The 26,209-nt window shown below is 49.3% G+C and overlaps 1 protein-coding gene across 2 annotated transcripts in view; it reads left to right on the top strand.

Annotated features, from left to right (window-relative positions):
• Positions 1-12,270: 12,270 nt before the first annotated feature.
• The window catches only part of MKX (mohawk homeobox), a 48,833-nt gene continuing 34,894 nt past the window's right edge, over positions 12,271-26,209 (top strand). Inside the window, exons 1-5 of one of the 2 annotated variants that reach the window (XM_055806471.1) lie at positions 12,271-12,388; positions 12,633-12,879; positions 14,980-15,139; positions 22,910-23,063; positions 24,279-24,614. In XM_055806471.1, the coding sequence (XP_055662446.1) occupies positions 12,698-12,879; positions 14,980-15,139; positions 22,910-23,063; positions 24,279-24,614 (832 nt within the window). In that variant the 5' untranslated portion in view covers positions 12,271-12,388; positions 12,633-12,697. Of the gene's footprint in view, positions 12,389-12,591; positions 12,880-14,979; positions 15,140-22,909; positions 23,064-24,278; positions 24,615-26,209 lie in introns of those variants that run through there. The other variant, XM_055806472.1, reaches the window with a different exon arrangement.

Below are 26,209 nucleotides of genomic sequence, written 5' to 3'. Positions count from 1 at the left end.
CTGCAGCTGATGTGCAGATACCCAGTGTGCTCCAGCCCTGGGAGAACCGGCACAGCATGGGCCCATGCAAGTGCAGCTGCTTCCTCAGCTGCAGGGAGAGGTGCTGGTCAGTCACATTGCTGTGTGGAAGGTGAGGTGGAAAGAAAGGTTTATTATGGAAGGAATTCATTAAGAAGCAAAGAAACACAATTTAATTTCTTAGCTTGATAAATGCAGATTTTAGGATGCTGCACAGTGGAATGGCAGCCCAGACTGCCAGGATACAAAGCCAGCTCCTCTTTTGGGGAATCATTCCAGCCAACGAGGGGCATGAAACAGTGCTGCTTCTGCTCAGGAAAAGGCCGTGTGCCCTATACTACCCTCACACTCTTCCCCTTTCCGTAAAGACTCAAAAGTACATGGTGTCCTGCTATGAGAAGGGAGCTCCAAAAAGCCTTACAGAATTTTTTTGTGCTGTAGGGATCCCAACATGATCTGTGAGTGAAATGCCCTCCTTGTGTCACAGCATTCACTGGATTTCATGGGGATGCACCTCAGGAGGGCATCCCTCCAGCATGTCCAGACCCTACTGCAGCGAGACCTTGAGCTTGCCAGCCCTGACAAGCAGCTGAGCCACGGGGGAAGCAAGACCACTTGAAGAATGGAAATGTGCATTTAGCTGCACGGGCTGTCTTGCCTCCAGCTCAGACTATTTCCTTCTGTCTCAGTCTGATAACTGCAGTCTCCCAAAACCTTCTCAGATGGCTGCTGTCTTGCAGATCCCAACAGAAGCAGGGTGAAAGAAAGCTTACAAAAGGCTTGATATCTCTCTGAGCAGTCTCAGTCTCTGGTAGATTAGCAATGCAAACAAACGAAGGCTTCTTGGAACTAGCCAGACACTTGGCAAACCCACGTGTTTGTGACTGCTACCTTCATTGGAGACAATTGACATGACTGTGTCCTTTCCAGGCATTTTGAGCATTTCTGTATTATCAGCCACCTGGTCCAGGGCTGCAGAGTCCATCCAAGGGAGGACTGAGGCATGAGGACTGCTTGAAGCAGCTCCATGGGCAAGAACCTTAAAAAAACCCCTGGATCTTTTGTGTAAGAAATCATATTCTTTGGCTGGTTTGTAAATGTTCATTGCAAACTATCTAGCGCTGCTGCCAGACAGAATTACCTTAACTGGGACCTTATGGCTCAATCCATGGAGAGTCTCCCACATAAACATAGGCAGGAGTCGAAGTGCCTTTTTTTATTGAGCGAACGCTTGCAGCAGGCCCAGGCGCCTCATTCACAGCCTTTCACAAGACAGTGGCTGTGACATTAAAAAGGGTTCCACAGTTGAGTTGTCTGAACTACGGGAGGCCCAGAAGCTATGCAGAGTGTCCTCAAGGGCTTCTTCAATAAAACCAGCAAGGCCAGCTGTGCACTGCAAAAGGCCATCTGTTCCCCCCAGATATCCACACCCCAGCCAACGGAGGCAGGTACTATAGGCCGCTGAGGAAGGATCAACAAATGTTGTGAAGGAGGTTGATTTTCAACTCCAGTAGTTTGTAGCCAGGTGGGTTTAGCCCTGTTATTGTCTGCAGAAAGGTGAACAGCAAAACCCTTTCCTAGGATTTGCTCCTGAAGTCCCCTCTTGATCTGAGATCCTGGAATTCACAATCCTAGACTGGATCTACAAACCCTGAACTTGATCCCGTAACAGGCCTGGCAGTTCATGGCTTGCCAGGCAGGTACCGTCACATTCCGATTCACCCATCTGGAGTAAGACACCAACACCTCGGCTGTCCTCGGGGACAGTCTCAGCTAAAAAGCAGAGGTCTCCTCTGGTTGTGCAACCATGGCCTGGCCCACCACACCTGACGGGGTGACAGCTTTCTAAAAAAGACCAAGGGTGTGAGACCTGGGCCTTTGCTGCTGCCCTGGGCAGTCTGAAGTTCTGTTCGCCTTCCCTGTGGTTGGAGACTAGTTTACAGGCAAAGTGCCTGGCTTCTCATCAGGGAAAAGCTGCCAGTGGTGGCGAGGTGCCCCTGCAGGTGTGGTGTGGACAAGCTGCTCACCATGTCCACATGTTTCTTTCCTTACTGAACCAGTGAAGAGAAAACATAGGCAAGCAAGGGATGCCCTGGTCCATTAACAGGGGCTGGGATATGCCTTGCTGCAGCCCGATGGAGAAGGTAAAGTCCCACAGGGCTTAGCTGACCTCCACAGCACCTGGGGGAGCACCCCTGTTTGGACACCCGGAAAGCCTCGCTCTGCAGAGCCCGCCATAACCCTGGCTGCTGCACCATGACTGGTGCAGGTGGGGTGGCTCTCTCCAGGAGGGGCCAAACCACTGTCTGGGCAGAGCACAAGGTTTGACTATTGCTCTCAAAAGAGGCAGGAACACTTCACGGCAGTGCTGTAAGTACTGCTGTGGGCACTGCCAGCACGGGGTGGGCACAGCACCAAGCTCTGCCCCGGCCCTGCCAGGGCTGTCCACCCAGGGCACATCCCACGCTGCAGGAGCAGGCTGCAGCCTTGCTTTGTGCTTGCACCTATTCCCAGAATTTACCCTGGCAGCTGAAGCAGGTAACTTTATACTGTTTTGCTACTTTGTGGAAACACGGTGAGGTGACCAGCACCTGAATCAGTTGACAGCTTTGAAGGAAACAATTTAATTATGCAGACCTGAAACTGATTCTGTCCTTAACGCCCTGGGGCACGTCCTGGCTGATGGCAGCTGTGGTCCTCCCTGAGCATCTGTGGGCAGCTTCTGTCCCAGTCCAGCGAACACTTACTGGATGCTTAATATTATACAAATGAGGAATGCTTGCAAAGCTCAAGGGACAGCCAGCAGGACAGCCAACATTTATGCGCACAATCAAATGTGCAATTTGGGTCTAAGCACTTTGTCATATTCTTGGCCTGTGTTAAAAAAAAAACAACAAAACATGAAAACCCACATATCACATTTAAGCTAACAATGATTTACTAAGAAAAAATACTGACAGATTTTTGAAGTACTGAAAGGGTTGAAATAGTCTGAATAGAATAAAAATTGACACAAATTTTTACCACAATGCAAAAGGAACTTGAACTATTCTAATAAGAGTTTGCTTTAATGTTCGTGCATGTCTTCACATCCTGCTTTTGGCAATGGCCAGAAAAGTACTACCGAAATACTGTGAGAAAAGCTGTTCTCATGTTATTTCTGGCCCTGCTGTAGTGCATGAAATCAGGACATCTCATGAGAGAGACTGATATTCAAGATTTTCAGTCTATTTTTCAGACAAAAAAGTCTGAATATATATCTAAATTTCTGGGGTTAGTCATGGCTAGATCTCAAAGCAACAAGACAAGTATCCCTGAGGTCACAAGTCAAATAGTTACAATAAAGAAGAAAAGATAATAGTTATATTCAAATAACTTGTAGGAAAAAAAGCCTGCAGAGCCAATATTCATTTATCATGCTAAGGTGGATGGCTCCTCATTCTCAGAATAACCCTTATTGCCATTGGGGAAATTCTGAAGCTCATTCATAGGGTGGATATGGGTTATGATCGAACCTAAAATGCTTGAAGACACAGGCAAGTGTCATAGGACTGGTACTGTGTATGTGTGTGGCTCTAATCTGTGCAAAAATCATTTTTGATAAACACCTTCAGGATCCAAAGAAATGAGGGCTCTATGAACTATATGGTTTCTGGTGCCCCTGCCAACTTCGAATAAATATTCTGTGTGTGTAGCCAAGGTCTTAGAGAATGATTTCCTGAAAACTACTTTACTTTAGAACCAGAAGGAATTAATGAAGATGTGCCAGCTATTTCCTTCACTGGCTTGCATGCCTCTGCCTCACCAATAATAAATAGTAACAGTTTGTGCATGAGTTATGCTGCTACACCTCATGTTTTGCACCCTGTAGAACCCATCTATTCTGTACACAAGCAGGAAAGCACAGAGTATGAGTTTGTTGCCTCTCCTTGGGTATCGACATTTGAGGCTGGCAATAGCTATCAAATACAAACTGCGTTTTGAGTCTTTGGCTGTAGCCTCTGCTAAAATAGCATTTGTGTATTTTAAAACTATTTACAGAGATTTAACTTCAGTTCTACTAAAAAGGAGATAATACAGCTATCAGCACTGTTTAAACAGATTAATATGACTGGCTTGCCTTTTTAATCTCTTTGAATAAACAGATTTATTATTATCAGAATTTTTTAAGAAAACTAAATCATTAGAGATTTATGAATTATCGATTATGTAAGAGCTAGGGCAAATAAGGAGATGTTTTTATATGACTGCAAGCAATAAGGAAGGAGATTTTCAAACTCAGGCCAAAAACATTAATTGCAAGTCATCTTTAAAAAAATCTTTCTGCAGCCTTATTTTATCCTCAGATTTTCTCAGGTTTCCTCTGTGGGAAACCAACCCACTACTGGGTGACTCCCAAGCAGAGCCAGAGAGAGTGAGATCCCACGTCTTGGAGGGAGGTATCCCCAGGCAGCTCCGGGTGCTCGACCCTGTACTGTTTTTATAGAAACTGGCATTAACTTTGAGGTTGTCCTTCAAGACACAAAATCCCTTCAATTACATCCGTGTTGCCGAGGCAACATGCTCTGACTCTGCCTGTCCTCTCTGGGACCCAACATCTACCAAAGGAGCTTCTGGACAGAAAACCATCAAAACCCTGACTCAGTTTCACAAGGTTTTATGCCGTGCAAGCAGCCAAGAGACAGGATATTTTGGAGGTTTTTTTTATGCAGTAACTGGAGGGCCATCAAACTGAAGCATGTTATGACTACTTCTCCCTGTTTAAAATCCTAAAAGTCAGCCTGAATCTTGTCTCCTCTCTGTCTTGTCTCCGGAAAATGCCTCAGATTTGGGGTTGAAAGTGAATACTCTCTGGGCTGACGTGTTGGGAGCTGCTACCCCCGCACAGCGCTTTGTCAGTACAAAGGAAAGAGGAAACGTTTCTGCTGGTATTATTAACATGTCAGTAGCACTGATAGATTCCAACTGAGATCAAGCCCTCTCGTATTAGCTGTGTGCCAAAAACAGAGTAGGAAGCAGAGAAAGAGGAGGAAGCGTTATTATTGCCGTGTTACAGCTGCAGAAGAGAGGCACGGGGATTGTGAAAACCTCGAGATCACACAAAACTGCGTGTGACTCAAGTGGGGAATGGAGTCAGCCCCTCACAGCTGCCCCTTCTGTCCCCTCAGCCCATGCGCATCTCCCCACCTTGCCAGGTTCATTCACATTTTGGGGTATTTGGGGATGCTGGAGAGTTTGGGCTGGTAAAGTAAGTCCCAGGGGACAGGTCCCAGGCAGATGCCACGTGAATTGTCATGTCCCTGTGCATTACTGCACCGCCTTTGCTCACACACAGAGGCGCATCATCTTTTCTCCCTGCCCAGAAAAGACAGACTTACTTGAGAAAAAACTCCTCATGATTTGAACCATTCTGCAGATAACTATTTAAAAATATGGGTTGACTGCATATCTGTGTATATATATCTGTAACACTGAAGAATATTGATAGTAAAAATACCTGACTTTATGCTTTCCAGTGGAGCTAGATGGGAAAACAGGAATAAATAGCAGCGAATTCAATAACAGAGTGTGCGGTGTTTATTTTTGCACTGGTGGCTGAAGAAAAATGAGAATTATAATTATTTTTATTATCAACTGTTTAATATTTATCCTTAACTTTTCAAAGCAGTGATTTCTGCAATATGACCTGCAACCATTAATGTTAAATCCAAACAAATCCACGTTCATTTTTCAAACGTAGAGCAGACATCAGCCATGCAAGATACTACATCAAATGGAACTGAATAATTCCCTGGCCAGTAAAGGCACCAAAGATGTGAATTTCCTCAGATAATATTAAATACAGATTTTAAGACTCAGTTAAAATAAACATGGTTATGAAAATAATCAAATACATAACATAGCAAAATTACTGATTTAAATTATATTGATACATTACACATAATGAAGAAAATCAGCCTATTTTGGGATGTTTCAACTCCTTTTTGTAGAGAAACAAGGGATCACGTGCATATTTAGGACTTGACTCTCTAGCTTGGTATTCCTTGGGGTGAGAATGAGCAGCAGAGGAGGGAGGATGCCGACTGGAGGAACCCACACAGCTTGGCTCCACAGAGAACTGAAGAAACCAGGTGGCCCACAAAAGCCACGAGTGGGGTGTCCTGTGGGGCACACACAGATCCCACCTGGGTCCTAAGAGCACGAAACAGAGAACGGCTCACACGTGAATGAAGCTCAGTAACAACAAAGCCTGATCTTAAGCCACCAAATCTGTCCCAGAGCAAACTGCAGAACTTCTCCTGCTAGCCACGTTTCCCCCTAATTAACACTGTGTTACATACTGTTGTCACTCCCAGGAAAAGCACACGGTCCCTTTCTGGAGCCCTTTTCCCTTGTGGCTGGTCACAGAGCCCTGACAGAGCCTAATTTAGAGGGCACTGGGAAAACACGGCTCCTGCAAACACCAGGGCCCTCCTCCTGCCTGTGTCCACTGCACCCAGCAGCTGAAGCACAGCAGAAACCCTATGGAAGATGCTTTGGATTATACAGCCCTGGGGATGGAAATCTAAAAAAGACAATAAAAAATGGAGGTGGAACAGAGCGGCAAGGAAAAATAAAGCCCCTGAGCACCAGTCAGGAGCTTGTTTTTCTGACTATTTGGTGGTGGTGGTGGGTGTCACAAGGAAGTAAAAAGAATTGATATCTAGTCCTTGGTTGGAGATCTTGCTACATTTTTGTTTCTTAATTCTTAGGATGAAGCACAACAAGAAGATGTAGAACAGAATGGGGTCCTCCACTCTCCTAGGTGAAGCAGCAGGTATGGGTTGGGGTTTTTGTTCTGGGGTTTGTCTGGGGCTTTTGCTGCCACTAATCCTACTGCTTTTCCCAGAGTTTGAGGGTGTCACCAGGGAGACCACATCACAGGGCCTTCTGCTTCTTTAACAGAATCAGGGGACAGCACTGCCTGCCTGCCACAGCTCCCAAAGAGGCACGTGTCTCCTCCCCACGTTTTCTAGCCCAGCTCTCTGCTTTCAGAGTGGCCTTGGTGTCCCCCCACCTGACAGCCATGTGTAAGGCCAGGTTCGAGGCACAGCTTCACAGTTAATCTTTTCCTGAAGCTGAAGTCCTCTGGCCACTTCCCCTTGTCGTGCCATAACTCAGGCTCAGTGATTTCATCGCTGAGCTGAGCTAGAAGCCAGATGACAAAATATTATGTTGTAGAACATGAGTCCACTCTGCAACCCAACCTGCCACAAATAATGTGCAACCCTTGCTGTTTTGTGGAAGACAAGAACTGGACCTTCACACAAGGTCATCTCCCACTTTTGTACAGTCTGGTGCGGTTCTCAGCTTCCTCATCAGGTGAAGTCTGGTCCATCTTTCTGCAGCATTCAGCAGCCTGTAGACAGTGGACCAGGTCCCTTAAGGAACACCTTTTCTGGATGTAAATGGTAAGGATATATCTGAGTTGAGCACTGTTGTAGTGCTGAGTGCTACACTGGAGCTACGGTCTGTAATTTTTTCCTGGAAGTGACTTGAACCTGGAAGTGAAACCAGGGTTTGGTTAATGGTCACATCTGCCAGGCTTCAGGATGTCCTCTTGACAGCCTCCCCATTTCACCTCCTTGCTGTTGTTGCCCTCCTTGCTCCTCACAGTCTTTGGCCCTGTGGTTTAACAGTATTACCTGCCACAGCATCACCAGCCATCACCAGCACCACCAGCCACAGCACCACCAGCCAAGCTGCTTTAGGGATGGTCACACATGATGTTGGTGCGTTTGCTTCCTGCATCCATGTTTCTATTTCAGCACACCTTCTTAGCAGTTCCTCCAAACCAAATACCCATAGAGAACAGAATTAAACACACATTTTATCTTTCAGGTGCTCCTTCACTGCTATTGAGAAACCTTGCAAGGCTCATTTCTCCACAGCACGCAAAAAGGCCTGTAACTAGGTGGCAACTTCAGAGCCTATCTTTGCTTTCTAGTAGAACAGCATAATTTTCTCCCCCCTTAGATGTCATATGCCCAGTATGATGACCCCACTGCTCCCAAGGAAGGAGCACTGAGCCCCGTTTGCTCTAAGCTATTCTAGGCATTGGTCCTTGATATGTTCAAGGGCGACAGGTCTTCCTTCCTTAGGATTATATTCAACAAAACTCCATGTAAAGAGATCTAACTTCTCCACTGCTTCATTTCACCCCAGTGCTTTGGGGGTTGCCAGACTGAGCAGGCAGAACCCCTGCTAAGCTGCAGCTCTGCCAGCTCTGGCTGCCCACAGAAGCAAAGCAAACCCCTTGAGGCACCATTGGAGCCAACTTCCTTAGGCAGGTTCATCCGTACCTACATGTGCCTCAGGACTTCGCTCACTGCTGCCCCAGCTGCTGCCACGAATGGCAACAGGTCCCTGCAGCTGCTCTCCCGGCAAGGGTGGCTACTTTGCAGTGTAGATAACACCTCATTTTGCATAATCCTAAACAATTTCTCACCTACCCAACTTCTCAGGCCCTCTGACATACATGGCCATAGTTATTTAGCAGCCTAGCATTCCATAGAGCAGAGTGTACCAGGGACGTGAGGAAATTCTTTGAATTTCAAACATATATGTTTACTGTGAAGGAATCCACAGCTGGAGCGAGGAGCTGTGAGAATGCAATGCCAAGGAAATGTTTGCTGAAAGCATTTAAAAAATAACCAGAGTGCAAAATAAGGCACAAAAGCAACATTTTGCTGGGAGTGCAAACCAGAATTGAGGACTGTATTTAGGAGCATAGTTAGAACTCTACCAGAGCGGTTTTGGATTGCCCCCTGCTCTTGGGTGGAGAAGGGGGAGCAGGTAGCGCCGCGCTCCAGCCTGCCCTGGCAGTGCCAGCCGGGCTGTGCGCAATGGCCGCCCACCTCAGGCAGCGCTGGGGCTGTGGCCTCTCTGCTGGCTGGAGCAGGGCTGGCACTGGGGAGCTCCATTGCTTGCAGCCTTGGGAGCAAATTCTCCTCTCAGCCTGACAGCACCGTTGATTTTTTCCTGGCTCCTCCAGTGAGACAGATTAGGCCCCAGAGCACCACTTTTAGGCTCTTTCTGCACGATATCCCTTGGAAAGGTGCCTTGTTGCTGCTTACTGGCATGCCAGACCGGCCTACTGGCTGTCTGAGGCTGGGCACGTGGGCATGGACTGGCAGAGGTGCTGCGAAGACTGGCAAGGAGCTTCTTGCAGCTCCAGACCGGCAGGTGCCCAAACTGCCCCTGCACCCTGGGCCTCCCGCCCCACTGCGGGATGCATGGGAGCCCCGGTGCTCCCGTCAGTCAGTGCTGCACCATCCTCAGGGGAGCCGGCAGCAGGCCGCAGTATGCGGCCAGCAGCTATTGACTTATTTTTCCGTGCATGGCCGGGTAAGTAACCTTAATTAAAAACATGAAGCCCACAGTTTGTATCATATTCACGATGTTAAACAAGCTCTGGAAATAGAAACCCTGTTTTCATTTAAGCTTTTCAACTGTGATCTAAGTAATAAAATATGGAGGGGGCGGGTGTGTGTGAGATTTACATGTGATGATTTCGGAGATCTCGCTGCTTTAGAAGCTTGTAAGGCGCCATGGTGCCAACTGCTCCTGCCGCTGCCTTGCCGCGCTTGGCAGCGCCTGCCCGCACAGACTTTTGGTTTTTTCCAGAGCTGCTTTCCAAATGCTGATTTCTGCCCTCAGCTCTTGTTGCTGTGATTTATTCTGGGTGTGGGTGTGGGATCTGCCAGGCCGTCAGCAACCTGCTGCCCTGGGTGCCCATGCCCTGCCTGGCGCTGGCCAGGCGGGCATGCAGGGCAGCGCGCACCCCCACCACTCCTGGGGACCACGGATGTCCTTAAGGACAGCCACATCCCCTGCAAGTGCAGACAATGATCCCCTGAGCTCCAGCAGCACCATCATCAGAAGACACGGGAGAGGATTACCTTTGCCTTCCCAGGTTCCTCCTGAGCCACCCACAAGGCAGAGAACGAGCATCCATCCCACCACTGCGGGCAGGCAGGCAGGAAGAGAGTCTTTCCAAGGGCACCTGCTCTGTACCCTGCCGGTGCATGGGCTGACCCTGCTCCAGAGTCTGCCTCAACCTGCAGGCCCCACGGAAACCTGCCATGCCCCATCTGTGACTCCCCTCGGGAGCTGGGAGCCTGAGCCTGTGCCAGCCCAGCCAGAGGGGTTCGCCCCTGCTGTGCCAGAGGGGCTGGGAGTGGCAGATGGGGGGGGACACGGACGGACGACAACAACAGGGCAAATACTTGTCTAAGGCTGCAAATGGTTGAGATCACCTCTCCATTTATCTGGAGTGAGCGAGAGCCCTCAGGAGCTTGTTTGTGATCAAGCCTGTCACTTTCTCAGTCTACTTTTGCTGTGATATAATTATAACACCACATCCCAGGTCATAAACCGTTCCACTGGGCATGGCAATGGTTGGAGCTGCGTGTTTTGCAGCAAGCCCCTAATAAGCACGTTAGCACAGACTGGCAAGAGGCATTTGTCCCACGGTGTCCCTATGAGCCATGCAGAAGAGCTCCCGCGGTCATTTACACCCGTTTCTATCCTTTGTTTTCTCAGCCAGAGACTGGCAGCAAGTTATTTGGGGGGGATTTGCCCACCCTAGTGACAGCGGTTTTTCTCCCTGACAGGGTGCCTTCAGCACATTGCCCTTCCCCACCCTCCCTTCTGGTTCCCTTCAGCAAGCGGAGAAATCATACCCATAAGGGTGGGTGGTCCTTGACGCCAGGGTGCACTTCTTCCACGGGCCCCCTTCCCGGACATGTGTGGCTGTGTGACGTCGCAAAGAGCGGCCATGACGCCACGGAGGGGTGCAGGGAGGGGGCTAGGTCGCAGAGAGCACCCCATGGCGGGTCAGAAACGGTCTGGCAGAGCCCGGGAGGGGGGACGCGGCGGGCGGGCGGGGGTGCCCGGGGGCAGGAGCCGCCCCGCCGCAGACGGGAGCGAGCGCGCCCGCAGCAGGTACCTGCCCCCGCCGCTGCCCCGGGGCCGGGAAGGCGGCAGCCCCCAGCCCGTCTGTCCCCGCCGCTCCGGTGCCCAGGTCCGCGGAGAACCGCGTACTGCCTTCGCGGGGGCCTCCGCGGCCCAGCAGGACGGGAAGGGACGAGGCCAGGATGATGGAGAGGGGACGGGATAAAGCCCGCAGCGGCTATGCAGGCTCGGGTCCTTTGGGGTCAGGCTTGCGGGGACAAGGACGGGGACAAGCAGCCCACGGGGAAGCGAGGTGCCCTCGAGGGCGTGGGGGGGCGCTCACGGGGGTCCGCGCCGCGCACGTCCCGCAGGGCCCGCGGGCGCAGACGGCTGCTCCCCGCTCACCCGCGGCGGTCAAGTAACGTCTGAATTACATCCTTGTAAATATTGACTGTGGCCATCTTCTTCGTTTCTGCGCACAGTAACCGAAATGTTAAGCCCGGCGCTGCCGGGACTGGGCTGCTGCGCCGCAGGGCGGCGGGTGATGCGGGGCCGGGGGAGCCGGGGGGGCCAGGGCACATCCGTGGGCGCGGGCCGGGGGCGCCCGCAGACCTCGCCGGCGGCGGAGCACCGTGTGTCCGCAGGAGCGAGGATGCTAAAGCGAGCAGGCTGCCTCCGGCTCTAACTGCGGTCTGATTTATAATCCTTGTAAGGGGAGGCGAACGGGGGGACGGACGGGACACGGACACGGGACGACGACCCACAAGGGGAGACGGAGAAGAGTTGGGGGAGACGTTGCCCGGTCCAGCTTCATTAAACGCCAGCATTAATGAGCGGCTGAGGGCTGCGGCTGCCAGCACCGACGCCGCCGCGCCGGCTCTGCCCCTCGCCCATCCCGCGCCCCCGACGGGGGTCGCTGCCGCGGGCAGCCCAACCCCAGCCGGTGCCCTCAGCTGCCTTTCCCGGGGGACCCCCCCATGCACACCGGGGACTGCCCAGCCGTGCACTGCCTCCCCCTCGGCTGCCCCTCGCCGGGCTCCTACCGCCCCTCCACGCACCGCCCCCCGATGCCGCGCTGCCCGGGCGGGGCCCGTGCCCTTGAAGGGGCTGCTGGGGTCCCCTCGCCGGCGGTGCCCCCCCCCCGGGGGGATGGGGAGCGGCGGTCCCGACAGTGTGAGTGGCTGCGCGGCGGCAGTGCCTCCGGGCGCCGGCTTTGCGCATTTGGTGGTCGTTAAAAACAATTTGTTTCCCTCCCCGTTTGGGGAGGGGGAAGGGGAAAATCATTCCGGGGGGAGGGGAGGGGAAGGGAAGGGAAAAGGGAAAAAAAAGGAGAGAGAGAGAGCGCAAGCGAGAGAGAAACACCAAACCAACCGAAAACCCGCGCTCCGAACTATTGCGACACGGTGCGAGCAGCGCGGCGGAGGCTGGCGGCGAGGTGCGAGTGCGAGCGGGCCGGGCCGTGGGAGCGGGCCGGGCCGAGGGGGCCGCGGGAGCGGGCTGAGGGGGGGGGGGGGCGTGGGACCGGGCCGAGCCGTGGGAGGGGCGGGCAGCCCCCCACCTCCCCCGGTGGGTGGGCAGGCGGCGCCCGGTGCCTCCGCGCTTCCCCCCCCGCCGGTCGCGCCGGGCGGGTCTCGGCGGTTCGGCGCGGCTGCCCGGTGACCGCTGCCGCCTCCCCGCAGCGCAGAGCGAGCCCCCGCACCTCGGAGCCGGCGGCCAGCCCGACGGCGGCCCCCAGCCCCCCACCATGAACACCATCGTCTTCAGCAAGCTCAGCGGCCAGGTGCTTTTCGAGGAGGACGCCAAGGAGCGGGAGCGGAGCGGCCGGCCCTACGTGGGGGTGGTGGAGGGACCGCACCACGCCGAGGTGCTGCTCCCCGACAGCCCGTCCATCAAGGAGAGCCTCAGCCTGCGCAACCGGCGGACGGGGTATGCCGTGCGCTCGTCTCCGCGCCGCGCACCGGCTCCGCGGGGCGGCCCTGCATGCCACTGCCGGCGCTCCCGGCAGCCGCGTAGCCGGTTTGGGGTTGAGAGACGGGTTTCTAGATGGGTCCTCCCCCACACCCCGGGTCCGTACTCTCTGGGACTCTTACTCCGCAGCCACGGTGGGAAATTCCGGTAATAGGTGATGCAGAGGCGTCCGATTGGGCTGGAATGTGCCAGACAAGAGCGCTCCTGTCCGGCGGTGTTTGACCTCCCCCTCTCTGCCTCGAAACACAAACAAACCGGGGAAACCGGGGCTCGTCCGGTTTGGTCGGGCGCTTCATGTAATTAAAGCCCCCAAGACGGAAGCGCGAGGCGGAACGCGTGAAACCGGGGGTCGGAGCGGCGGCGGGGCCGGGGCAGCCGGTTCGCGGCCGGGGCTGAGGCGGGCGGGCGCAGCGGGGCCCCCAGCAGTTGCCCCGCCGGCTCGGCCGGCTCGCAGCGCGCTGGGCGAGCGGCCGGGAAGACGCTGCGCTGTCGGTGCATTCCCTGGGATGGGAGTTAAAGCGGACTAGTGCGGTGCCAGGCGAGGGCCGGGCAGGGTGTTGTTAGCGTCGGTTTTGCTAAAAAGGCAGCTGAGGCAGAACCGCCTGCGTCTGATTTTTTGTGTGTGCTGGAACAGGTGAAGTAGGAGGCGGTGAGAGGACGTGTCAGCTCCGGCGCGTTGTCAGCTCGAACGGCTGAACTGGCGAGCGCGGGCCAGACATTTCGGGTCAGCTTTACAAAGCAAAGACTAAGGAGCACGGTCAGGAGGCACCGAAACCGAGGAGTCCCGAGGAGCTATTTTTACTGCCGAATTTCCACCTTAACGATTGCATCAGCTCGTACTTTTAACGGCGGTGCTGGTTGGTAGGACGCAGGTTTATGTTTCATCGAAATGTTATCAGCAGCCGACCGCGGCGAAGCTGGGTTGCCGAGGGAGCCTTGGACGAGGCAGCGGCCGCGGTCGCTCGGCCCGGCCCGGCGCGGAACGGCATGGCTTGGCGCGGCCGGCAGGGCACGGCGCGGCTCGGCTCTTCTCGGCCCGGCGCGGCCCCGCACGGCCCGGCGCGGCTCGGCCTGGCCCGGCCCGGCCCGGCCCGTCTCGGCACGGCGCCGTGGCGCCCCCTGCCGCCGCCGCCCGGAGCCTCCGCGCCGCGCTGCCCGCCCGGCGGGTTTTCCTCCTGGTTCCTCCGGCTTCGTTCACTCGCTTTCTGTTCCGGACCGTTTTTCACAAAGAAACACCGTTTTCTTTTCCTGTTTTTTTTAGCGGGCCCCGAGCTTCACTGCCCCCGTTAACCTCTTTTCCCCGGCGGGCGTGTGGGGCTTTGGGCGCTGCTCGGTGCGGCTGCCGGCGGCGCTGGGGAGCGGGCACGCCGCCGCTGCCGGGAGCGCTCCTCGCCGCCGGCTGCTCGCTGGGAAATGAGCCGGGAGGTGCCCGATGCCGCGGGTACCGCTCAGCGTAACTGGCAAATAAATACGGCCGCGGGGCCGGGGCAGCCCGCAGCCGTAGCTCTCTGCTCCCGGCTGCGCCCGGTGCGCGGCGGGGCCGTGCGAGGCGGGCCCTGGCCCCCCGGGAAGCCCCTCTGTAAGCAGAGCGAGCACACGCCCGGCAGATGCCGAGCACCGAACGCATCGGGATACTCAGACCCCGCACCGGCGGAGCCCTTGCCCTGCTGAAACCCCCGCGGTGGATCCGGCCGGGCCGGCGCTGCGTCCTCTCCCCCAGCCCCTCCACCAGCGGTGCGGGCCAGCCGCGGGCACCGCCTTCTCCCGAGCAGCCGGCCCGGGGCGGGGGTGGCGGCCGTGGGGAGTCCCCGAGCACCCCGCGAGGATGGGGGTCGGCTCCCCCCGCGCAGGGCCAGACCCGGGCAGGGGGCACCCCGGGGCTGGGGCACCCCCCGAGCAGGGTCCCCCCCCGGGCAGGGCACGCATCCCTGCCCGCCTCCTGCACCCTCAGCGGCGGCCCCTCAGGGGAGCTCGGCGCCGTGCCCGGGGACGGGGGGGGACACCGGGGAGGTGCCCACCGCCCCGGCCGCGGCCCTCAGCGCCCCTTCTCCGCGGCAGGGCGCGGCAGAGCGGCGGGAAGGTGCGGCACAAGCGGCAGGCGCTGCAGGACATGGCGCGGCCGCTCAAGCAGTGGCTCTACAAGCACCGCGACAACCCCTACCCCACCAAGACCGAGAAGATTCTGCTGGCCCTCGGCTCCCAGATGACCCTGGTGCAGGTAAGGGAACCCCCAACCCCACCTCCGGCGGCTGCTCTCGGGCGTTTAGTGGACGGGAGGGACAGGGGCAACATCAGGCGAAGCCCCTCTGTGAGCTGAGCAAGAGGCAGCGCTGGGGGTCGGCGGAGGCATCGGTGCATCCCGCAGGGTCCTGTGCGCATCCTTCGCTCTGCCCTCCCCGGGGCTCCCCCTTCAGCAGGGCTGTGTCCCCCAAACAGGAATTCCTACATCTGGGCTATCCTGGCTGGGGAAGCGCTAAAGGCAATCGGCAAAAGTGTGTGCTTTCCCTCCTAGGAAAAGATGTCCTCATTCTTTAATCTTGCTCGTAAATACAGTGGAAAGATTTTTGCATAGTCTTTAAAAATCTTCAGGTAAAAAAAAAATCAGTCATGGGAGATTTCAGCACAGAATAGGAATTGTTGAGGAAGTTGCAGGGAGCTACTCTTTTCCTTTTTGAAAATGGGATAGAATGGAAACGGTGACATTGTTTTGATAATAATCATCACCTGTTGCACAGACGTTCGTGTTGTGATGCCCACTGTGTGCTGTGGCTCAACGTGCAGTGACTGTGCTTCACCATCTTGCAGAAATTATCATTATAGTGTAATTAGACATGGGGAGTAGTTGTTTTGCTCTCAGGTATAACTGCCCTGAAATGACTGGCAGTTGCGTTGCAGTAAGAGGCATAAAGCTGGCTGCAAATGTTTATAAATCTTACTTCTTTGTTCTCTTCGCCATCTGGCACTCTACTGAAATATGTGGTTAAATGCTATCGGTTGCTGAGTGATGCTATCTCAGGTCTGGATGCTGCAAAGATTTATGCATTGTGAATAATCTAATTTCCTTACTGCAAGCTACTGCTAGGTGCATAAAATGAAACACATGTGTTTGCAGGATTGAGTCCTCAGTGCTCTGCCTAACACATTATGTGTCACTTTGCAAAGGACATGAAGATATCAAAATAACATGAAGTACTAGGAAAAGAAGGTGGTAATTTCAGCATTATTATTTTGAGTGCTCCTTCAAAAAAGCCTCTGCTATGAACTTTGATCCTAGTAATGGAAAAATGGGAAACTTTTACACTTTAGTACCTCGCTGTGAAACTATTGCGCTAGAAAAAACACTACAACTTTGACAAAAATAATATTAATGTCTCAGAAAATGCCAGTTGTAACTGGAAGATATAGTTAAAACAACTTCTCTTGCTTTTAAAAAATATACATGAAAGGTTTGCTCAGACTTTTAAAAATATGATTGCATAAGCACTATCCATTCAATGCCACAATTTGATAGTAGTTTATTAGACTGTGGCTTTTAGAATATTCCTGTATTTTTACATGAGATTTAAAACATACATCCAGAATATATTTTGGGATACTTTCACATTAATGAAGTCTTGAGGACTTGTCCTGTTCTTTTATAATTGCCTCAGAACGAACAGACAAGGGGAAAAAACTGGTGGATTTTTGCAGTATTTCTCTCGTGGCAGCTTTGATAAATCCTGGTGGGATATGCTGTGCTATCCTCTATAAAAGCACCAAGTGAGACATGGCCAGTGCTCCAGAGAGTTTTACAGTCTACTTAAGGTGTAGAATAAAATTTAAAAGAATCATGCAGGGCTACATTTATCTCTGTTAGACCCCCACGACTCCAGTAGCTTTATGCTGAAGAGGTATTTGACCAGCCTTATTTCTGTGAACTATAATATTTGAAAGAGCTGTGCAAACCAGCACATCTATCTTCATCTACAGAAGCACACCATCAAAAAGAAACCCCAGATGTTTCTTCCATCATTTGAGTGCAATGCTGTTTTAATCCACGAATATGATAGCATCTGTACGAGAGGTAAATACATAATGTCTGGCACCAGCAGTAATTCCTGAGCCTGGAAGAACAAAACAACACACACCCCACATCTACTTTTTGGATGCCCAGAAAGAACAAGACTGTAATCCAGATCAAATGAGAGTGAGAGAGAAAGCGCCAGGCTGTGATCTCAGTCACACTGGGTACATCTGAAATAGCTTCCCCAAAGGCTGAGTGGTGTAACCAAGAACAGGCTCAGGACTGGGCTGTGGTATCTGTTGGAAAGCTTTGCTTCTGTCCCAGGAGGGGCACTTTGCAAAAGCATCAGCCAGGGTCCCCTGTGACTGCTTTTCTAATCTAGTAACACCAGACATTGTTGGAGAACCAGGAATCAGTGTATGATGTTTTCTCCGGGTTACACGCCTTCATGTTCACTGACCTGTCTCGTATTTCCTACTCTTCTTCCATTTCTCAGTGCTGTCCCATGGCGTTTGCTCTTGGCGGGAATGTGCGCTTGCCCCCACAGCTTTCCACTCCTGTGGAGGCTGTTGTCTGCTGACAGCTGTTACCTCTTCTCAGCATCCCTCGTGTGCTGACGCCTTGTTGTTGGAAGCCCTAGGGAAGGCAAAAGATACTGTTGAAAATCCCTTTGAGTTTCTGCCAAAATGCTGTTTAGGGAATGAATGGTCGGGGTTGTTTTTTTTTTCACCTGACTGCTGACCTTGAAAAAGGTCTTCAGCAGCTGCCTGGAAGATGATGTTGGTCACAGTAATATTGATAATATAGCTGTAACTCTTCTCCACGTGCTTTTTTTTTTTTGTCTATTGAACCTTATTCCAGCACGTACCATCTGTCCAAGGGAGCTTTTGCAGGACTGTGGCATAGATAGAACCAACCCTTCTATGAGGCAGGGAGGTGAACCCTATTTTCTGCTGTTATTACTAGGACAGTATCTGCATGTCAGATTCTCCACAACTTTTTTTTATTAGTTTTGTTATCACCCAGTTGGCTGATTTTAAATTAATTTATTCTACCTCACTGATACTTTGGCTTCACCCCCTGTTCCTGGGTGCAGTGGGATGGCAAATCGGCAGTTCCAGCTGCACGTCCAGCAGCACTGCAGAAGGAAAGTCAAACCCTTTCAGGGAGGCAGGATTTCTCAGGAATCATAAATCATCATGCTTCTTAATAAGTAGTAGCAAAACCTGGGGCAAATTCTGGGCTGACTTATTCCTGAGCAGGCCAACAAGGTCTTCGGGAGTCATCAAAGCAAATGTTATTGCAGCTTTCAGTCCAACAGTCCAAAGTTTCTTCCCCAACTGCCAAAGCAGGAAACCAAAAAAGCAATATAGTTTGAAAAGGCATTTTATGTTTTACTCCAATTAGATTCCAATTCAGAATCCAATAATTTGTCCTATTAATATGCTATTAATATGCTACATTTTCATTTGTATTATTACCACAGTGCTTGATTTATTTTATTTTAAATTTTGGTTAAGATGTTCCTGTGAAATAAAAAAGAAAAATGGTTGTATATTCCTTCCAGAAAGAAATATGAATGGCCATATTGTTGAAGAGAAGTTTTTTGCTATACTAGGATTAATATATTGGTCATGTGCTGCTATGGATTTAATAGCATTCAGATTCATAAAGGCATATCTGGATTACTGGAGGAGGAGAACCGATTGATTTTGGTTCCTTTTCTGAAATTTTGACCGCTCTTAAGCAGTGAAGCAGAACAAATTACAATAAGATTGAAGAATCTCTTCAGAAGTAAAGCCAGAGGCACAATATTTCACGATGCCGATATAAGTACTTGATGCTCTTTGGGAATGGTTGAGCTGCTGAAAAATACGAATGCTGGAGAGCACATCCATTATTGTTCTCTTTAGGTTTTGTCTTTTTACTTCTTGAAGAGCTACATGATTGTTACTTTACAAGAATAATGAGTTTCATCATGTGTTTTTTCAAGATACTTCCAGTTCTTTGGGGAGTTTCTGAGAAAAAAATTTTCCCCCTGGCTTGTATGTAAATCATTGTTTGGTTTTTTTTCATTGTTTTTGGAGGTCACAGTAGTGTAACTTGGGACCGTGATAAAGGATGGATGGCTTTTGGCAGCTTTCGTTGTTTATTTTTGTAATAGCTTAAGTGTGGTGGAAACCGGCACTTGTAGTGCGTGGGACACAGCAGCAGGCATGCAACTTTTTAAACACCACATGGATACACAAGGTAACATTTGGGGCTGGTTGAAATTGGTGACAAAAGCGTCCTTGGCTTTAAAGGAGCTAGGAATAGCTTGTAATAACCCAGGTTGTGGCTGGAGTTCAGGGTGAACGTGCTGTCTGGTACAGCCTGTAGCCATGCAGCCTCTTCCAGTCCACACACCTGGAGGTTGTCCAAGACTGAAGAGTGGGAGAGATGTTGAATCTCTTGATGTCTTAGAGATCAGGTTTTTCCAGCACTATACACCAGTGGCCAAGAGCAGGAAAGCACCCAGAGATACCACACCATAGATCTAGCCTAAAAATCTCTGAAGTGAATTTGTCCAACTTCTCTTCATCTTTAATGGGCCTGGTTGTAATTGCATTTGGGTAGGAGTTTCTGGAGTGAGTTGCTGCTTTGTGCTTTAGCAGGGAGCTTATGTTGTAAATGCTGACTTCAGGTTCTTTCATAATCATAGAATCATAGAATTGTTTAGGTTGGAAGAGACCTGTAAGATCACCAAGTCCAACTGTTAATCTAGCACTGCCAAGTTTATGGCTTCACCAGCTTTGTTGCCCTTCTCTGGACACGCTCCACATATGTGTCTGTCTCCTAGTCAGGGCCCCAGAACTGAACACAGTATGGAGGTGCGGCCTCACCAGTGCCGAGTACAAGGGGACGATCGCTGTCCTTGTCCTGCTGGCCATGCTGTTTCAGATACAAGCCAGGATGCTCTTGGCCACCTTGGCCACCTGGGCTCACTGCTGGCTCGTGTTCAGCTGGCCATCAGCCAGCACCCCCAGGGCCTTTTCTGCCCGGCAGCTTTCCAGCCGCTCTGCCCCAGCCAGTAGAACGCTGCTGGGGGTTGTGCGTGGGGGTTTTTTGACCCAAATGCAGGACACGGTACTTCTTCTTGAATCTCGTAAGTTGGCCTTGGCCTATCAGTCGGGCCTGTCCAGAGCCCCCTGCAGAGCTTGCCTGCCCTCCAGCAGATCAACATTTCCCCCAGCTTGGTATCCTCTGCAAACTGACTGAGGGTGCGCTTGATCTCCTTGTCCAGATCATTAATAAAGGTATCAAACAGAACTGGCCCCAGTACTGAGCCCTGGGGAACACCATTTCTGACTGGCCAGCAACTGGATTTGACTCCATTTTTTGGGCCAGGCTGTCCAGCCAATTTTTTACCCAGTGAACAGCATGCCCGTCCAAGCCATAAGCAGCCACTTTCTCTAGGAGGATGCTGTGGGAAATGATTTAAAAGGCTTTACTGAGCTCCAGGTAGACAACATCCACAGCTTTTCCCTTATCCACTAAGGAGGTCACCTTGTCATAGAAGGAGACTAGGTTAGTCAAGCATGACCTGCCTTTCATAAACCCACACTGACTGGGTGTCCTGTACATGCCACATGATGGCACTCAAGATGATGTGTTCCATAAAGAGCACGAAGACAGGGCGCAATACATTTATCTCATTATGAGATAATGATCAAATACTACTGTTTTCTCTTCTCATAGCAGAAGACTTAAAATATGACTCATCTTTTCGTATTGATATGCAGAAAGCAAAGCACTGGCATGGGAAGAATGAGCCCAAAATAAACCAAGAGTACCATGCAAAAATCACTCCTGCTAAATTTAATTGCTTTTATGTATGAGTCACACTTATACTACCCTATCTTTCTTTTCTGTACATGGCAATTCACTGATGAAATATTTCAATATGTAATGAAATGGAGCATAATGAAGTCTTTCTCGTGAGAGGTTAGAAAGCTGTCGGTTTTGTAAGACACTGCAGTAACTGCTGTACTGTTCAGTGGGACCCTGGACTCATCCATCTCTATCATTGCACAGTTGATTTCAGAGTTACACTAAATCATGCAGCAGCCAGGTGACTGCTGCTTCAGCTGAGCCGTCTGCAGTGCATTTGTTAATGGCATTAGAGAGTGGATGGATTCCAGCCCACCCTTTCTGGTTTACTATAATGGTTGCTCTGTCAATATGATGAATATGAACAAGTAGCCTTGGAAGAGAATGAAAACTACTCACTCTTTTCTGCCAGCTACAGTTTTGGTCTTCTAACCTGTCATAGTAAACGACATGGTTTGTAAAGTTACGTGTTTGGCGCCTGAGCGCTGATCCAGGGCTCACTGTATTTTCGGTGGAACCCTGTTTCATGTAAATGTGATTTTAAGTAAAATCAAAGTGACAGGCTTAAGGTGCTACTGCTAGGTTCTGAGTGGAATTCTGAACTGAAGTTTTGTTTTTCATTTAAGCAAATAGGGTTTATTTTTCTCATAATTGCCCTAGAAGAGATTATCGATCCAGAATAATTGGCCAAATACTATGTGATTTAAAGAACCTTAGCTACAATAGACAGTTGACAAAACTAGGGCCAAAATCCAACACTGAGGTCTACAGTTTGGCTCTTTAGTAGGTGGGGTAGCATGTACTGATAAAACATGTGTTAGCTTGCTTTGCAGGTTAGCATAAATTAAATAGTGTGATTGTTCCCAGATCTGAATATGGCTGCAGGTCTCCAGCTTCCTCACTGTGCACTCTCACAACATAAAGATGTGAGTGGGGCTATAGACTCCCGACATTCTTTACATTCTCCTTTGCAAGTAATGCTGCTCTGCCTCCTGCTTGCAGAGGTCATGTCAAAATACACTCACTCCTGCAAGAAGTAAATAGCATTTTTAAGACCTGATTTATCATTAAACAAATATTGTTAGATGTAGGTAGCTTGCCTGTGCTCTTGCTCGTAATAAGGTTATGGTAAGGTCATTCTGTCAGTATCAGTATTTCCTATTTTATGTATTTTTAAGTTATGGTAGAATCAAGGCCAGCATTTTCTCAGATGTGCTTTAATGCAAAGTTGCTGCAAGTACATACATACATAACATTTGGTGGTTTGATTAGCACTGCTGGCACAGAAGACTGTACTGTGCCCCTTCCGCTCCCTTGGTGCCTAAAGCAATGTGAATCCTTCTGTTTGAGCCTGACTTTGTGGTGACCCTGTATGCTAGAAGGGTACTAACTTGTATCCATTTTGCAATGTCAAGCTGGAAAATGCTCTGCAGCAGAGAAGGAAGATAAGCCAGCCTCCTGTTTAGTAGTCACCTGGTGAGGAGTCTGCGTCTTCACTGGTTTTTAGCATTTCCACAACAGAAAGAGTTCATAAAAGCTGCTGCTCTGTAGAGCATATGGTTGATTTCTGCAGTGACTCAAAGTACATTTCATTCTGTGTAAGACTTTCCTGATACCCACTACCTGTCAGACTTGGAGTACTGATAAAGCACGAGGGAGAATTTTGGCTTTTATATAACCAAATTCAGAATGAGTTTTTCTGTTCGGCAGCCTTATTGTAGCCTACGTAAATGTCAAAGGCAAATTACCAAACATCAGCTATTAGTTTTAATTTAGGATGTTAGTAATATATTGAAGGTTCATATTGAAAATTCAGGGCATTATCTTTAAAATAATAAAAGAAAAGATTGATCTAAAATGAGTATTTTGGGATACCTTATTAAAAACCTTGTTTATAATGAGGGTTTGCTAACACTTGTGAAACATGGGAAGCCTGAACGGGCTGCCTCGTCTGAGGTTCCTGCTCTGCTCAGTGGTAGTTTCGTGGGCTTCTGTTCATGTTTCCCTTGTTTGCCATTTTCTTAGGGCATACATAAAACTCGTGAAAACTCTATGGGTTAGTTTTGTTTATTTGCATAATTTTCAAGGAAAACTAATACATTCATTTATATGCAGGTATCAAACTGGTTTGCCAATGCAAGACGTCGCCTGAAGAATACTGTCAGGCAACCAGATCTTAGCTGGGCATTACGAATAAAACTGTACAACAAATATGTTCAAGGAAATGCTGAACGACTCAGCGTGAGCAGTGATGACTCATGCTCTGAAGGTCTGTTGATGCTCTTTTTATCAGTTTTAAACCAATTAAAATATATTTTGAAAGTATCAGGCACTCTTAAGTTAGCTCTTGATTTCTCACAAAACACTCAGTGGCTCTGCCTTTACTATTTTGTGAATTAGGTGCCTTTTTAAAATGCAGCCTTGCAAAGCGAGATGGTGTTACTGGTGAATTGGGGTGACAGTCTGATTGCATGTTATTTGCCTAGCAAATATTTGTATAACACTGTTAGTAGAAAGATAATTGTTAGTTCATTAGATTCTATGAGACTATTCCTTTAATCTGTGTTAAAGGAAAAAATTGATTATATTTCTTGGTTTAAGGAAATAGGAGACCTCTTGACTTTTACTTTCCTTGATGGAAGGGCTATAGCAATATCGTATCATTAACAAGACAATCTGATTAACTTCGGTGGAGCTTATTATATGGTAAACAGGATATTATTGTTATCTATTGTATGTATTTTGCCAGCAAATGTTGTCCTTAAAAGGTGCACTGAAATTCTCTTTCTTATCCAAAGTAACAAATGGAGGAATTTTTTAAATAGCACCCAATATTTTTTAATAGAACATTTGTGTTAATTATGTACATGGGTACTTCTTCTAGTCATTTTTGACAGGGAGATACATTGACAGGAACAAATGCTACAGAACATTGTCAGAAACCTGTATGACTTTTTAGAAGAATTTGTTTCAATTTGTACTCAGTTTCAATTAGCTTTGTCCCAATTTCAGTTTGTACTCAAATTTCTTTGGTATGCACTTCCCTTTAAAAGATCAGTTGCAGGACAATTAAAAGAATATAGTTTAATACACTTATATATGCTATAGTATTCAGGGGGCCCAAATTTCAAGTTATGATAGCAAGAATTCAGTTTATTCACACGGATTTTAAAATGCTTATCATTGATCTAGGGCTCTTCTCATTTTTTTTTCTATCTGCCTTGTGTTGCTCATGAACAAATTAGACTCAGAGACTGTTTTCTACAGTTAATTAATTTGGAATAGCTGGAACATCTGAGAACCCTGGGAACTACTGTGAGAAATGTGTGAACAGAAGAAAATTAAAATCGTTGTCTAATGCTGAAGTCTAAAGTTATTGTCTAGTTTTAGTTATCTTTATAGCAATTTAAAACCTGTAGAGAAAGCCTCTTGTTCAATATTAGGTGTTCGATGTATTACGGTATCTTTGTTCTTTTGTCTTCAGATGGAGAAAATCCTCCAAGAAACCATATGAATGAAGGGGGATATAACAAACCAGTTCATCACACTGTGATTAAAACTGAAAGTTCAGTAATAAAAGCAGGAGTGAGACCAGAAACAAGTGCCAATGAGGATTATGTGTCACCCCCCAAATACAAAAGCAGCTTATTGAATCGTTACCTAAATGACTCATTGAGACATGTCATGGCTACTAATGCAGCTATGATGGAAAAAACAAGGCAAAGGAATCACTCTGGTTCATTTAGTTCCAATGAATTTGAGGAAGAATTGGTGTCTCCGTCATCATCAGAGACAGAAGGCAATTTTGTCTACCGGACAGGTAAGGGATTCTTTCTGTATCATTTCTAATACAGCCAGCTTTGGTGGAAAGTGTCACCTGATTGTGCCTTTTATGACAGTAGATAACTCCTGCCCATCGTCTTGTATGAGAGGGTAGCTCCTCTCCACCCTTTCATTCACTGAAGAAATTCTACCTTCAGTATTGAAGTTAAATGCTGTTAATGACTGCTAATGAAACTGGTTTGCTTTTTGAATGGAGTCATGGGGCTGATTTTTGAAATGACACTTACAGGCCGCTTTTGTCAGCAGTAAGACAAGCCTAAAATAGAAAGCTCTTCAGGGTAAGGGAGGACTAGAGGGGGACTAAAGTTCTCCGTGGCCCCAGCTGGGAGGAGGAAGAGGGCTTTGAAATTTCAAGGTGGCTGTTTGTGGCACTTACATGAGCCATATGCCCTGTGATGGAGTGCACATGAACACCTTTCCCTGTTGTACCGCGTCTTTTCTGTCTTCAGTGCCTTGTCCAGCACGTGGCCCTTTGGTGCTCATGCATCCCTTAGGAATACATAGATTGTTTACACCAGTCTCTGCACTGCTCTCCAGACACAGCGCACTGAGCTAAGGAGCCACAGACTTGGCCACTAAATACCTTGGTTTAATGTTTTTTGAAGGGTTACACATAGTTTACTATTTTAATCTTCTCAATAAAAACATAAAAGCATGATTTGTATCCTCTGCTGTGTTACAGAGGAAAGCACATGGGACTGCCTGGTTCACACCAGTAAATTGCTGTAAATTGAGACAAGATCAGGACGTGCTCAGGTCCCTGTGGGGCAGGACATGCTGGAAGGCTCCTCTTACAAAGCTTGTTCTGTATTTCTTTGGGGACGTAAGGCAAAGGCAGTCCCTTATCTTTGAAAAAAATGAAGCTTTGCATTCCAAGTTCTGGACGTCTCTGCTAGCATCTCAGAGTTTCCACCCATAGCAGTCCTTTGCGTTGTCCGGGGGCCTTTCTTAGGGAGTTATTGTGCCAGGGATCACACTGAAGGCAGGCAGCATCGCTTTTGGGATGGATGAATATCGATGGAAAGTACTGGAGGGCTTTGCACTAAAGTTAATATAGATTTAGATGTAGTATTATTCCCCTTGGCTTCCCTGGCAGGCAGGTTCAGATGCCCCTCACTTTTGCAGCTCTCAAGTTTGCAGCCTTTGCCCTCTTTTTCCTGCCACACTTCATGTGATTTTTTTGTCCTTGTGGAGGGGACACAAGGATTTCAGGAGGCTGAAAGCTCTGGTGGGGGTTGGAGGACACTGGTGTGTGCAGGTTGTCAGGGGATAACCAAGGGGGGAGTGGGAGCCCCATAGAGAAAGAGAATCTCCTCAGGATTAGAATAGTGCAAGCACAGTGAATAAGTTTCAAAATTTACACTCTGTTCATTCAGCTTTATTTTTTCAACATACCAAATAAATGCCTTTGGTCTGCATGATGGGCATATTGTCCTCCAAGTTTTATTTTTAAGTTATTCAAGAACAGATGCAGCAGCTCAGATATGTAAACTTCTGTACTTTTATACCATAACTTAAAAATGTACATGATGACTTTTTAAAAATTGTAACAAATTTGCTACTAGATTAAGT

Source organism: Falco peregrinus, chromosome 5 (assembly GCF_023634155.1).
Source record: "Falco peregrinus isolate bFalPer1 chromosome 5, bFalPer1.pri, whole genome shotgun sequence".
NCBI classification, from domain to species: Eukaryota; Metazoa; Chordata; class Aves; order Falconiformes; family Falconidae; genus Falco; species Falco peregrinus.
Note: the sequence above shows the minus strand (reverse complement) of the source record. Positions and strands in the feature narration are given on the sequence as shown.